The 15962-nt window shown below is 38.9% G+C and overlaps 1 protein-coding gene across 3 annotated transcripts in view; it reads right to left on the reverse strand.

Annotated features, from left to right (window-relative positions):
• Positions 1–15962, reverse strand: part of TEX10 (testis expressed 10) — a 59576-nt gene that overhangs the window by 10182 nt on the left and 33432 nt on the right. For all 3 annotated transcript variants that reach the window (XM_055703785.1, XM_055703786.1, XM_027797915.2), the window contains 2 exons: positions 7763–7851; positions 6414–6547 (listed from right to left, as the gene is read on the reverse strand). In XM_055703785.1, coding sequence (XP_055559760.1) covers positions 6414–6547; positions 7763–7851 — 223 coding nt within the window. The remainder of the gene's footprint in view (positions 1–6413; positions 6548–7762; positions 7852–15962) is intronic.

A 15962-nucleotide genomic window follows, 5' to 3' on the forward strand; every position in this document is an offset into this window, starting at 1 on the left:
AAAACATTACTCTTTTGTCTGCAAAACCAGGTTGTGGGCTCAACAACTAATATGCTATCCAGGAGTAGATGAAGCCGTACCTGAAAATGGCACATGTCTGTTTCTCTTCTCAGAGCCATCTTTCTAACAAAATTCAAAGAAAGGACATCACAAAATAGCTTTGCTACCCAAGGAGCTTTTGTTTCATCCTTGCAGCTACAAAACGTTACCATGGCCGATTCCTCCTCCTCGCGGATGCCTCCTCGTCAGACCACTTGCAGGATGGTCAAAGGAACATCTGATGTGCAAGCCCCCAAATTCACCTGCCTGCCCCCCTTCCCCGTACCCAAACAAAAGGGCTTGAAACCACAGAAAACCGTACACTTGGGAAGCTAGCTCTTGCCACACCAAGCCGGGTTTTTTGAGCAACTTTAGTTTAGGTCTCACAAGCCAGGGTGTGAATATATGGCGTAACACACAGTAACTGTACAGGTGTTAATTCACATTAGTTACACGCAGTAACACATGAGCTCCCAGCTGTAAGATGTTGCAAGATACACTGGAACTACATGATGCAGGTAGAATTGAGCACTGGCCTGAAGATCAAGTTAAAGTTTTTTGGGAGTTTGTGTTTTGGTTAAATTAGGGTTTTTTTGGTTTGTGTTAGTTGTTTGGGGGTTTTTTGGCTTTGTGTTTGTCTGTGGGTTTGGGATTTTTTTTTTGTGTTTGTGGGGTTTTGAAAGTTTTATGTCTTAAGAAAATTATGGAAGAGGGCTTTGAAAAAGAGCTTTATTCATTTTAGGAAGCATTACATTTATTTCTATGGTCTCTCTTTTGTTTCTTTGGAATTTGCATTACTTTTCAAGAAAAAACATTGTTTTCATTTCTAAACATTAAACTTGGATACAACATAGTTTTACAAAACACTAATGGGCTTACACAGAATTTTTTAAATTCTCCTTAAAGAGGGTAAAAATTATAGCGTATTTCTCATTCAGAACGGATGCTTTACCCCCAGCTGCTTTTTCTGTCCAATGTAACTCTAAACTGAAAATCTCAATAAAGACAAATTGAAATCTTACAGGAACCTCAACTCAAAATCTATATTTTAAAAATAGTGTGGGTTTTTTGAGTGTTAATCTCTGCTTGAAGTTAAACTGCAGTGCTACAACACCACCTTTTACTTCTCAGGACAAACATCCTTGCAGGACTTTTCATTTACATGCATTGACTTGTTACCTTTATTGATTTCTTGTAATTTTTCATAGCATGTCAGTGCTGATACAGCCTTCCTAACTATTTCACTTGTAAGACTTCTCCGTTTTCGACACAGATTAGTATATCCCATTGCATGCATCCTAATGTTTTTGACTTCAAGACTGCTTTTAAAATCAGCTGACCTTCCCTAGATTGCTCTTAAATGTTTTAAACATTTCGGTGAGTATTTTATTTCTTCAAGCCAGCCAGGTGCTCGGTGTAACTCTAGAATCTCGACTTCGAGCAGAACCTTTTGCTTTCCTCCTCCACAATATTCAAGTGTCACAAACACCAAATATTACTACAGAAATTATCATGTATACACGGTTGCCTCATTAAGCTGTTCATTTCTGTTGGCACCATTTCATTCAATACTGGCAGAGCGATTCAATTACAGGGGAGTGAACAGTATTACCGACAAACACTATAGGCACAGTCAGAATGAGTGAAGAGTGAAGCCTCTTCCCTAAGGCTGCAACATTTATCCTAGAGCCCCATCTATTTTGGCTACAGGGCATGATTTTAAATAATTGGCTTTAATAAGGTAGAAGTCATTTTAAGCAGAAGTTGCTCCAGAAAAGGAACAAAGGTCTCCGTGTTTAATATATCTTTTAGACAAAATATGAAGATTAACCTTTACAGCTACACAAAATTGTATTTAAAGGGACACTTGTCTTAAGCATTGCTCCTTAAGTGAAAATCAGCATTACCTAAAAACTTATAAACAACAACATGGCTTCAGATTTCCACTATACCGATTACCACTCTCTCGACCAAAAAAAAAAAAAAAAAAAAAAAAAAATGTTACAAACAGTACCCATCTCAAAACAGCTTTTTTTATAAACCATTTAAAACCACTAATTCCTATCAGAAGTGCATTTGTTTGGCTTTTTCACCAATTACAGTTAGCTACGTGCTGCCAAGTGCACTGGTTATATTAACACTCCAAAAGTCCAAACTGCCATTTGAAAATGCCTCAAGTTACTCTTTTCCTTTACACAATTTGCTCTTTCTCCAGAAGGACACCTTTTCTTCCTCCACATATCTGGCCTGCAGACATCACACAATAAATTCCCTGTTACAGTTCATTACCATTAGAAATACACAGCACTCGCTGCACAGTACAGCTAGCTAGCGACAAAGCTGGGACTGCCTTCCCCTGGATTTGAAAACAAAGTCGAGCAGCAAGCAGTGAAGCCAACAAGCCATGGCCTCCTCCAGGTTTGTGCCTGGGACCCCTCCTTCCCTGCCTTCCCATTTCTTCAGCACTGTAACCCCAGCTGCTCCTGCCTCACAACCCCCCGACACCCCCACGGGCCAAGCCACAGCACGTGCTGAGCCTGGTCCAGGGTGATGCGTGCGCAGGCTGGCTAGCTGGCTGCTGCCAAGCGGGATGCAGATTCAGTTATAAACTGCCTTGTGCTAATCTAGAGCATTTTCTCTTCCACCTGCTTATTTTCATAAAACTTATGGGCAACTAGTATTTGCAACTTTATACTTTTAGCAGAGCACCAAAACCTAGCCGATGGTTTAGACAAAACTAGTGGTGGAAGAAAGAGGAAGATGGGTGGACTAAGAAAAATAAGAATCTAATCACTAGTCTCATGCATTCATAGGAAACCAGGCTGTCAAATTCTACTTCCATCAGTTCCTTATTTATTTTCATCCACAACGTTCTCCCGTTACAAGGAAACCCTGAGTTCCAACTACACAATGAGAATGCCTTTAAATGAACAATTCTTAACATAAAGTAGAGGTGTGAATGCTGCCTGCTCTGCAGCCAACGGAGGGCTGTTCTCAGTTACTAGGTATTTTAAATTACTACAAGTATTTTGCTTAACATTTCAGCACCACCATAAACTTCCTTTTCCAGCAAGGGAAAGCATGAAAGATTCAACATTCAGAAACTGTGCCGTTCTACTCAGTTCCACAAAAGCATGACCAATTCAAGCCATTTTCTGTAGCACTTCTTTATTAAAATAGTTTTCTGTCACAGCTAAAAATATTTTGATTCTGAAATTGTGTCACGCCTTAAACTACATCTGCTTGGAGGAAAGTGGTCTCCATACCTGCCTGGCTCAAACTCAATGCACATAAAGCCATCATATCACACTGTCTTTCAAGACATCCTAGAAGAGCCTCATGATTTGCTGGGAGTTTTCTTCTCCCCAGAGGCTGCAGCTCTGGGTTTTGAGGGTTTTTGCTGCCGTTTGGTTTATTTTCTTTTGAGAGGAAAGTAGTTTGTTCAATACTTGGTGGAAACTATTTGCTCCACAAAAAGCGTTCCTCTGCAACTTTTGGCAAATTGTGAACTGAAAGGCTTTTCCACCAAGCCAGGATTCTCTTGTAAATGTTTTTCCTTCTTGTTATTTGATGATGGTCCAGTTTCCAAAGCCCAAAGTTTTTATGGACTAAAATCCCCAGCATGTTTTCTTTACAAATTGAACAAGAAATAGAATATGGGTCAACAGGTTTGAGGTTGAAGAATTGTTACTCAACAAGGAAAAGAGGAAAAAAAACCTCTAAAACTTACTGAACACAGCAGTGCATTAGATATTTAAACACAGAGCAAGCAGTCATCTAAAAAGCCTAACATCTGATTTTTTTAAAGTATAACTTCAACATAGTTTTGTTTATATATGACTTACCGTATCGACAATTGCATCTGAGATCAAAACCGGCCAAGCGAGAAATGAACGGAATCCTGTGATTCATAAAAGGAAGTGGTTGCCCTAATAGCGGTCTCTTCTCTTTGTAAAAAAGAGATTTGGAACACAGTGCACCCCAGAGACCATTACCACCAGATCAGAGGCAAAAGGGAAGAATATCTTAATTTTCCTCACATAAGAAAGCAAGCTACTGAAGAGGTGCCCCTAGTTCTCTGTCCACAAATTTAATGGGAAAAAAAACACCATAGCAATTTTCAGGGGAAGACCCCGAATAGCACTGCAATACCAACTAGTCCTTCTGGCAAGCATTTAACAGGAACAGTCTGACTTGCAGATCATACATTAACTGTAACCACCCACCAAATAAACTAAAATATCCTGATACTGGGAATCTCATTATGGTCTAAAATAAAAATTAATAATAACAAGATTTATTGATGGTGAAACAAAAGTTCTGGTTTTTTAAGAGGAGACATTTTCAAAGAATCACAGAATCACTGAAGCTGGAAGGGATCCCCTCGAGTTCCTCTAGTCCCATACTCCTGCTCAAGCAGGGTCAGCCACAGCAAGTCGCCCAGCACTGCACCAGCCTGGTTTTGAGTAGATGGGAACCAAAATGTCTCTAGGCTAATCATTCCAGTGTTTAACCACCCTCACTGTGAAAAAGTTCTCTTCTGTTTAGATGGAACTTCGCATGTTTTAATTTGTGCCCTCTTGTCCTGTCACTGTGTACTACTGAAAAGAGTCAGGCTCCACCGTCTTTGTTCATCACTCTTCACGGCGATTTCTGATGTGTGGGATTTTTGTTCCTATTCTTCCTTTCATAACTTAGTTTCCAGAACTGCCACATAACTGAGGAAGTAGTGCAATGCTCCACAGGATGTCCAGATCTTCTTTCATTACTAACCAAGGATATCCAGCTCTTTGCTTCATGATTGCCATCCACTTCTGAGAACCTGAGAGCGCACCTTGTATCTTTCCCAAGAAAAAGTATTTTTAACAAAAGCACGTCTCGAGGTTCTGAAAATACTGACTTTCCTTGATGGCACCGAAATACTGAAAACACTGGTAGAAGTAAATCAAACTTGCAACCAGGAACCGAAGGCACAAACAAGCTATTGTCAAATCAAACAACTTCACTGTCCCTAAGTGACAACAGTCCTACTGTGTAGTTCCTCAAGCAACTTTGACAGATTTGTGGAAGAGACGCAGAAAGAGGAAGACGACACAAGAGACAGCATTTTCAGAAACAGATGAAGTATAAATAAATCTTTCAGATGCTGTATGGGACTACGCTAACTCTTTGAGAAACAAGTAATCCCTCTGGTGCATTCTGAGGAAGAGTTCTGTACGGGACAGGGACAGGGACAGGGACAGAAAGCATTCTAGTCTTTCCGTACTGGAGAATGTATTGAAAGTGAGAAAGATATTGGTGAGAAATGCTTCATTACTGCTCAGAAGAGGCAAAAAAACAAATTGGAAAAAGTTTAGTTGTTCCACAGGCCAGCTGACTGAAGGCAGGACATCTTTAGATGTGTGTTAGTCACGGCACCAAACAACAACTTGTACTTGAAATACTTTTCAATACGTGATGGCACACGTTCAATATACGCCTCAGACTATCATTAGTTTCAACAGATTATCACTTGAACTTCATGAATTAGAGAAAAATCTACTGTACTGCTTTCTTGAACCAAAAAGATCGCCACGAAATCCCAGAAGAAATCATACAACTAAAACTTCTGTTACACTCTTCTTTCTGTATTCATGACAGAGATTTCATAAATACTGTCAAATTGGCATGTCATTAAAACGTGATGTCACACCTTAAAGTGGTTTCTGGTGAGCTAAGCAATAAAATGAGTTGAGCCAGAATGAAGACTAACGCACCTGTTCTGAACAGAATCTGTTGCCTCAGATCTCTTTAGAACCAACAATAAAATTAAGTTTTCAGCTCTTACGATCTTACAAGCTGGAACTGAGTTCACAGTCAAGTTTGATTACAAACAAAGTACCAAACAAAGTTTGATCACAGTAAATTTTGATTAAATAAGCATCAGAAGTTATTCTAAATATTCACCAATGCCAATTTAGTACTACTTCCAAATTAAAATCTCATGCAATGCAAGTGTTTTTTAGGTAACAGTGGATTTTACTCTCAAAGAAAATGCTTCATAATTAGTATTTCTACAATTAATTTATTTTTGAAAGCTAAAAAACATTGCTGGTCTTAATCTTGTTACTGTAAGAATTTTCCACCAAGGCTTCTACCCGTTTTTTCCACAAGTATTGTTTTGCATACTACATGTCTGAACATTCAAGTTTTAAAACAGCTTCCTTCAAAATATTATCTGATGACTGTAGAAAAACATTGGCTGTTTGACAGCTATTACATTTTTCATTCTTTTTTCAACTCATCTCACAACAAGATTTAGGCATCTGCGGAAAAGGGATGGAAAGCACTCGGAGTTTGTATGCTGTCATTTAGAATTAGTGTTGATGTATTACCTCTGTCACAGCCCAGTGGTGTAAAAACTGGTCCAGATCAGTTAGGTAAAGACGGACAGGTGAAAGCTGTGTCTGGCTAATGTGTGGTTTTCCTCTAATGCCCTGGAGACTAGTCAACTCCTCTCTTGAAAACCCTAGAGAAAAAGAAGCAGTACAACAGCATCACAAAACAAGCCAAGCACTGTTCTACTTCAACAGCATTATTGACAAACACTGTCTTTTAGATTATGTCTGCGTAACATTTTTTTGTTAAAAGCTCTTGCTTGGTATTTTAAATTAAGTGTATCAAAATACAAATTCTGACTTCTGAAAGAAAACAAAAATATTTGAAAAATCAAGGGCATACCCATTTAAGTTATAAAGTGGTATAAAAACAGTAAAAGGCCAATGTTATGCTGCCATTATCAACATATGTATCTTTAAAAAATTTTTCTAGAAAGCAGGTATAATGCAAGACAGTTCACTGTGTGTTTAAAATAACTCAGAAACCTTCTAATATAACCTCAGGGTTTTAAAAATAATAATGATAATAAAAAAAAAAATCTTTTGGCTAATTATTTCTAGCCAAGTATTAGTTGGTTTAGTATAATGGGACTACTGTACCAAAACAGTCACTTCGGTTTTGCTTTTGTTTTCTGGGTTATCGGTACAGCTCTCTTCACTTTTTCATCAAAAAGAGGTAATTTTTGAAAACAAGATAGTTTAATATTATGGCAGACTGAGATGATGAAGAAAGGACACTTTCTTTTTACCACAGCACAACTTAGTAGAAGATATTTCTTCGTAATACTATGCCATTTTAACCACTGTAATTTCCCAAAGTTGCATCACCACACAATACAATTATTTAGGTATCTGAGTAAGAATATAGTAGCAGAAGGAATTCTGCTCACATGCTGACCTTGGGCAGCTCACTTCAACATACTTTATTTTATTTTGATGGAATGTTTTTAATAGTGTAAGCACGTCCACAGGAAATCCCAGAGGCACTCATTTGTATTGTTATGAGCCAATAAAAGGCATTTACTTAAATCTAGAAAAAAAAATAATCTTGTTCATGTCATATGCTGAATTTAGGTTTTCCCCATACTTTTCAAAGAAAGTGGCTAGCATGAAGAAAACAGTATGCAAATATTCCAGCCCAAATGGCAAAGTTATAAAAACAGGGTGTCAAAAACCAGATCAAGAGGAAAAAAAAAAGGGTACCTTCTATCAAAAACATGTAACAAGATTAGAATTACTTTCAGGAAGTACTTACTACACCATTTATTCTAAATTAAATCCAGTAATTGACTATCAAACCAGATTTCATCTTGTTAATTCTGAATTATGACATGCACATGGATTACCTATAAGGGTTGAAAACAAGAAGCTGAAATAGTCCACATCATTCACTGAATTATCCTGCACTTGGCACTTCCAGCCTGCAAAGGATGATCTACACAAAACCAATAGCAGATAGTTTATTAAAAACCATGCAAGTAAAAATTCACAACCTACCTGCACAATGTACAGTCAATTAGCATGATTAAATTGTTAATTTTAGCATTCCTGTTTCTAACTGCTCCTGTTAGAATAGCACTTTAAATAGCTTCAAAACCAGAACTTGCTCTTTACAAGGCAGGTAATATTGAGCTTTGTACCCCTACACAGGCCTAGGTTGTTAAGTTGATTAAATGACCAAGATAACAACTTTTCATAAATACCGGTATAACCTTTAATATAGTGACGACAGCCAACATACAATAAATTAGATTAGTTTTATTCCCTTTATTTGGTAAAAGTCATTATATTACAAAGCTGGGCTGCATTTTTCATTACATCAACTACTTTGAATACAGCTCTTTACATGAATGATAGATCCCAATTTAAAAGCAGTCTCAGCGTCTATTTTAGAGTAGCTAAAGCTATTAAACACAGAACTAAATTAAAACTTGCTTAGAGATTTAGAACACAAAAAGAGCAGTATGCAAAGGCAGGAGCAAACCTGTTATCAAAGCTGCCTGATGCTTCCCTTTTTAGGGGCGATCTGAAGGAAGTAGAGCACCAGCCTACTTTTGTTTCTCAAATTAGAAGCCGTATGTGCTTGTGGAAAGTCAGAGCAAACAGACACCACTGACCAGCTAAGGGTAGTGTCTTGCCCATGAATCACTGCAGAACCAGGAGAAAGCCAGGGGCTGGGAACAAGTACATCTCACGCACGCTTTCCTCAAAAGGCTATAAGCTCAGCCCTACATCACTTTGAATACACATTTTGCATACGTTTACTTCGATGCTGCTCTTGGCACTTGCACTGTGGACTATGGATCTTTGCTGTAACAGACTGCACTTTCTGCTCTTAGCATCTTGCAAGTTTTCAGAGCTTCTGAATGCAATTTTCCATTCAGCGTCCGCAAAAACGACCGCTAGAATATGCACGGGGCTGGTGCTACTCAAAAACAAAGGGGAAAAAAACACCCGAACACCAGAATTTCTATAAAGAAAAAAATTCAGGATTTAATCAGGCTACCACATAGGACAGCTATAGGAGAAAAAAATAAGAAAAAAACCCACAGGTAGGCAAGAGAGAACAAAGAAAGGCTTTATTAAATAAAGCTCCTACTTCACTTTGTATCCTTAATGACAGAACCTTATTTCCAGGCATACTTGAGGCCACGTAGTGACCCTGAGGTGTTGGCGCTTTGGCATGGTCCCTTCTAGTTCCCAGGCCTTCAGTCCTCCTCTGAGGCCTGGCTCGCTGCTTCCTATCCTCAGCCTGTGGTTTCTCCATCCCTCTCATTGGTAAGGCTGACACTTGGCTGACACCACTGAGCTCTCCAAAGACAAACCCCTTGGCCGTGGCTAGTAGCCTTCTCCCAGGAGAAGGGAGAATTTCTTCTCTCCTTGCAAGGAGGTCTCAGTCCAATTCACTAGAGCATCACAGAGATTCACACACGTAGTCAACTGAGGTTGCAACACGTCTTGCTGATTATTTCCCTAAACAAGGTGCATATTCACACCAGAATTACATCTATAAACCAGGAGAGACAATGCAGCTTGCGTCCTGCTCAGCATAGGGGAAGAAGCTGCCTGAATCCAATGCAGAGGGATCATGAGTCAGACGTGAGGCCACTCATTACACCAAAATAAGCACTGGGGAACATGAAGAGAGACTCAGGAAAATTTAGGACTTAACGGAGACAGAAATTCAAATTATGATGCAATCACTGGCCAAAACGGTGGGAAAGCATGAGGTTGGAAGAGATATATCAGATGACAAGCTGCAACAGGAATCATCAAAATGTGAAAATAAAAAAAATCTTGGGCAGGAAGACAGAAATTATGGGAAGAACTTTGATAAATCTGAATTTAAGGAGTAGGGGGCTTGCATGACAAAGCTATCGGAATCTGGTTTAAAATAATAAAATGTAAAACTATTTTTCCATGCAACAGTTAGCAGATGTGTCAAATTCTTCATAATGGGACCAGTGGATGCAATAATTTTACATGAACCCCGAAGAGACTAAACAAAAACTCAGATTTACTGCTGGCTGCCAAACACACAAACTGCAATAGGTTCAGGAGATCCCTGGACAAGAAAAAATGATTCTGAAACTTACTGCTAAACATCTGGAAATCTTTCAAATACTGCAGCAGGATTTTTTTTCTACCCACATTCGACTATCCGTACACACACAAAACGGGACAAATGTTTTAAGCATCCTACCAGCATGCCAGGCTAAGTGCCACTGACTAGATGTAAGAGGAAGCGGAGAGAAGAGCTGCTGTTCCACCCTGGGAACATGGAAGCAGTGTAAGACACAAACCCTTGACAGAGCTATTAAATGGTTTTAAGACTCATCTACAAGCAGACCTACACCGACACACGGGCACACAACCGAGATCCCCACATCCAGCTGCAGTTTACTTTTTTAAAAAAGGCTTAATGTTAAAAGAGCATTAAGGTTAAAAATAAGCTAGCATTCAGTTTAGAAAGTGACAGAGAAAGTTGCTTACAGTCTTCAGCTTGGCTTCTTTGTGGATGTGCCTTAAGAGTATGGTAATATTGTATGCCACGCTTTCTCTAAAAAAATCTATGCCTTGTTCAAATCATGGATGAATGGATTGATCAGGACTATGCAATGAAGAATAACACAGCCTGACCGGTTCCTGCCTTATTTATTGCATCATCTGTAATGTGCACAGTGTATGAGGCATGAGATGGTTAAAAATAGTATAAGAAAGGATTAGCTCACAAATTGAGGTAAAGAAACAGGTTCTAAAACCTGTTTTAATATAATACCTAAGTATTATACTGGATTCACCCCTATTTGTATTGCAGAGGTTCTGTGAAATGCTAGATAAATACTTTTTAAAACTAAGAGGACAGGAAGTCAGTGGAAACATTTCTCCCAAGTATCATCAGATGAGGTATTAATTTACTTTTAGAATAGAAAAAAACCGCACATTCATAGCGGAGGTTTCCCTCAACCCTTCTTTCTGCTAGTTATCACTAGCCCCGCAAAAGTTCAACAGCGAGTAAAAGACTAAAATAAAAGGGCAGTAACAGCTGCGGAGTGATACAGCATCATGTGTCTTACTGAGCAGCACACAGACCCATCCAACCTCCACAGGTCCACTTGCACTTACAGTGAAACTAAGTCAGTCCTTTCCTTTCAAGAGAGAAATTGCTAAATATTCTGAAAAATCAGTGCCCAAATGTTTCATGCTGAATTCCCGAAGTCAGTTCTATGCACTTCTGTCTACACCTTTTCCTTGTCTAAGTTCCTCATCTGTAGGTTGGAAAAAGTATCCCTCCTCACATCCTACAGTTGTGAAAATACTTAAGCACAACACAGAATTCCATGGGTGGGGGGAATCACTTTGTTTTCCAAGTGGGACATAATACAGTAGACAAGACATGGTGTCTTTTACTGAAACAACAGGGACAAAGCAAAACATTATGTAAACACTCCTCTAATGAGCACGATGCACTCGATACAGAACACAGGATGGGAAAATAACATGAGATCATGTAATCAAAGACTAGACAACATATACGTCACAACAAATTAAGACAAGGACCAATGTCTTTGCAATATTACAAATACAAGCAGAACAGCACTGCAGCACACAGGTTTGTTTAAATACAAGTCTAACCAGTTGTTGATGCCTCAATTATCTTAGAACACAAATGTCTACAATGTAGCTAAAGCTGCTTAATTTTGAGGTTCGTGTTAAAGGAAATAGAAATAAGATAAGGAAAACAGAATTTTAAAGAAATAATTCTAGAACAGATGTTGCTATACTACATTACAAACCATTTCAAAAATCTTGATTTAATGTATTAAAACTACCGCGGATTATAAAGAACAATGTGCACTTTTAAAATAAGTTTTCAAGATGCCTGTAACTACATGTTAGACATTTAACTAAAATTTTAAAAATCCAATTTATAGGTGGAAGAGTAGTAATAAGCATATTCTAACCTCCCTTTTATAGAACAAATTTTTACTGACAATGGGAACCTGTTCTCAAATTGCATATATGTGAGACCCCTCCAGTCAGGTAGTCCAAACCTACATTAACTATGATGAATACGTGTTGTAATTTCCATAAGGTTACCTGCTCTCCATGAGAACCTCTCTACTGAGGTTTAGAATTCCACCTTTAGGTAACCTGCTCTGTATATGAAATGGCATTAAAAGAAAAGCTGAATATAATTAACTTAAAAATCACTGCTTCTCTTGCCATTAGCATAGCAAATATTTTCCAGTCACAGCAGCTATGCAATGCATTCCTTTCATCACTTCCTGCTAACTTTTCTTTTAACTCCAGACAGACCTCACTACTTCTGTTCACACTGTTGTTACTTTCAGGTTGGGCTGTATCACACAGTTGCAAAACAAACAATTGCTGTTTGTGCACAAGTGGTTAGTTCTCAACTACAGACTATTAACTTTGTGCTTCCTGACCTAAACTAGCTACCAACTGATTTCTGGTTCAGGTTTAAAGCATTGGTTTTGACTTAGGTAGTCATAAGGAGTCTTTGAGTAATTTAGAGGTGTGTGGTAGAACAACCCTGGCAAACCTTACTGTAGCCATTTTAGAAATTGTCCTTTCACTTGTCCTCCTGTAAAACACACCGCTCAAACTCAGACAGCAACACACCTATCAAAGCACTGCAATTTTTGCTTAGAATTTGGATTGGGTTTTTGATTACCTTGTTGTTGTTGAGCAATAAAATTGAAAAAAAAAAAAAAGCGTAATGAATCTCAAAACCCCCTGAGTTCAGTCTTCTAGTATTTTTAAAGTAAAACAACAAAAAGCAAACGCAAGATTCACAGTTCCCCTGAGGCACTGATACCATCATCCTTTTGTTCTTAAATATGAGGGTTACAGAACTCAAGAAATGTAAGATCAAGGGTCTGGGTTTTCTGTTCAGGAAACTAAAATCCAATTCTCTCACCAGCCAGGGAAGTGCTTCCAGCACCATAACAGAAAACATTCTAGCACAGGGTGTTCCTGAAGCTTTACAGAATTATTTCAACATTTGCAAGAGAATATCATCAGAAACCTAACTTAACTTAGACTATGGTAGGTGATCCCATTTTAAATTCATTTTATCAACCATTCATCACAGATTTAAAGCAAGGCCTCCCACAATTGTTTCTTTAATTCTAGGTTATAACACCATTCTAAACAGAGCTTCCCCTCCATTTCTTCCACTGATACTTCTGTTCCATACAGAACACGTAAATATTCATAGGCACAGCCACCAGCTGATTCAATCATTTCCCAAAAAGAACCTAACTGCACTCCAGGCCTCAACTCAGTGGAAATTTAATAAAATCAATACAATTTATTTATATATTATTAAATTAAGTACACCTCCTCAAAATTGTTCAATGACTAAGTCACTGTGTTAGGAAATCGGAAATTAACCTCCCCTTCAGATGAAGTCAGCAAACCCAGATTTTCTGTATCCTCAGAAAGTGCTTTAACCACTGAGACACTGATAATAAACTGTCCTTCAAACACACCAGGAGCAGAAAACTTCCCAAGATCCTGTACACCCAGCAGACAACCAGTGCATGAGAGCAGCGCTCAGGAAAGATAAGGTTCTAGGACAGGAACCAGAGGAATTCTGCCCATCTGTGATCATCAAACCGTGCTGCTTTCCATCCCAGAACAACTCTTCAGTAAGACCTGTTGTAACTTCAAGCAGCTGCACAACATGTTACGGAGCCCGAGAAAACAGAAGGGTATTACCAGGATGAGATGGCATTTACAATGCAAAGGAGCTGCAAGGGAAGGCAAGGATGAACTGAACTACTGGCAGCTGTGAGCAACCTGCCATCTGAGAAGTTACCCAACACCTACACGTTGTGGAGTGGCAAATATGGTGATGTGTTTGCATTTGTTTAGTTTGGTTTTTAAAAATAAGTTCCACGTAACTGAGGTCTGTAACTTTAACGCCTGCACTAAGCAAATTAACACACACTATGGTAGATAAAATTAGCTGAGACATGAATACATATGTCATGCTTGGAAAAAAGACAGAATGGTTTCTGAAAAAAAGCGCATTTTTGCCATACATATTAAGGGGTAGGTGCACATGAACATGGAAGAGCCGATAATACTTAGGACAAAGAACTCCAGGAAACTAAGCAGCCAGAGTGTAGGAATGAAGGTCCTTAGGTCAAGAGATAATTGGTGTAAAGGTAGGAAATGGTGGGTAGAACTAACTGATCAGCTCATACAGTGGAAGACAGACATCACTGGAGGTTCACGAGATCAGTGCTAGCACTGGGCTCTACAGCCTATTCAGGAACAATCCAGAAAGAGAAATGACAAAGCCCACCAATATTATTACAACGTTATTTAGTGTACTAAAGCACTTAGTATAGTAGCATGCAGATAATCAAGTCTACTCTTTTTTTCTTGCCAAAGCTACTGAGTCAGTTCATCCACCTACAGCCTGAAGATGACACACCACCACCTTCCAGACGTACATTCTGTTGTTCTGCAGCTCATCAGGATACAAACGAGTAGTTCTTTTTGCCCATCCAGGAGTTCAGTTAAGACCCTGGAAATACGAGCAGCAGAGAAAAGTGATTCTTCCACAATAGCCGGAATAATCACACTGCATCCAAGGATCATAAAGAAGTTGTTTACACTGCACGAAACAAGGCCAAGACTTCCCACACAATCCAGATTGTGCGGATCACAGTATCCTGTGGATACACAGGACCACAGATGCGTAGGACAATACCTATTATCACTTGTGGATCTGGTTATCACTGAATCTGAATACCACTGTGATCCACCAGGCGCTGTATTGAGAAAAATCCTTTACTGATCCACAGGAAGAGGTGAAGAAAAGGGTTCCTCTTTCTTTTGGCTTCCTGTTTTTATGACCTGTGCCATCTATGAGCTCTGAACACAGCGTATCTCATATCAGCCCAGAGAGTTAATCTATGAAGACAAAACTGTTCAGCTACTGATCAGTATCCTCAGGAGCACAAGACTTCCACAGGACTCTGGAGCTAAGAGTACTCCATTCAAATTCTTCAGCACACCGCTCAGGGGTCACTGTTTGAGCCCAGAACTGCTGTGCTACATAAAACAATGGCAGGACAACACTGTGCAGGTATGTCTTCTAGCCCGCCTCCTCACAGGACTGCTCTGAACATCTCATGTTTTACAGACACGTAGCTGCGTAACTAGTAGCAGTGCTGTCTACCAACCATTTTAAATAGTGCTCACATGTAAAAACATCTGTCAAATACGAAGTTAACAGAACAATTATGGAATTTGTTATTTTGGAGAGCTTGGCAAGTATGTTACTATACATCTGAAACACTCCCATGTTCTCATTCTCAGGAGCTGTGTGTGTATAAACAATATACACTGGAAGGAGCAAAACCACGTGCAACTACCATACAAGGATTGTTGTACCTTTACAGAAGAAAACCATAAAACATTTTCCCCCAGTGTAGGCATGTACTTGCACTACTGTAAAAGATGTTCTTTTAAAACACTAAAAAGTCCTGTGCCGGTATTTATCTCAGCTTTGGCATAGTTTATTCCTGTTTAGCTTTAATCAAAAATAATTTCTGTCAAATTGAAATGTAACTGCAATAAAGCATCAACTCAGGTTCCTGCATCAACTTAATCAAATCAATTTTGCATTACATTGTCAACAAGGATCAGCACTTAGTTTTCATACCAGTTCTTGAAGAGACAGGAAACCAAGACTGTCACAGACTGATGTAGAAATAATTTTAAAATTGATAAATAAATAAAACCCGAATCTTTGAACACCTCTCAAACCCTGTACCCATCTCATCATTCACACCAACCTAGCTCCAGGTAGCACAGGTCCTGAACATAAACTCTGAGAGCAAGTGAAGGGTTTTTATCTTCCTTTTCCTCTAACAGGTTACCACGTAGGCAATGGTTTGTTAGCGTGAGTTTTTTGTTTTAACTTTCATTACTCCTTTTGTAGGATCAAGTGTTTCCATTTGAAGACGTGGCAAAATACAACAAACATCTGCAAGGAATTAC

This window comes from Falco cherrug, chromosome 3 (assembly GCF_023634085.1).
Source record: "Falco cherrug isolate bFalChe1 chromosome 3, bFalChe1.pri, whole genome shotgun sequence".
NCBI classification, from domain to species: domain Eukaryota; kingdom Metazoa; phylum Chordata; class Aves; order Falconiformes; family Falconidae; genus Falco; species Falco cherrug.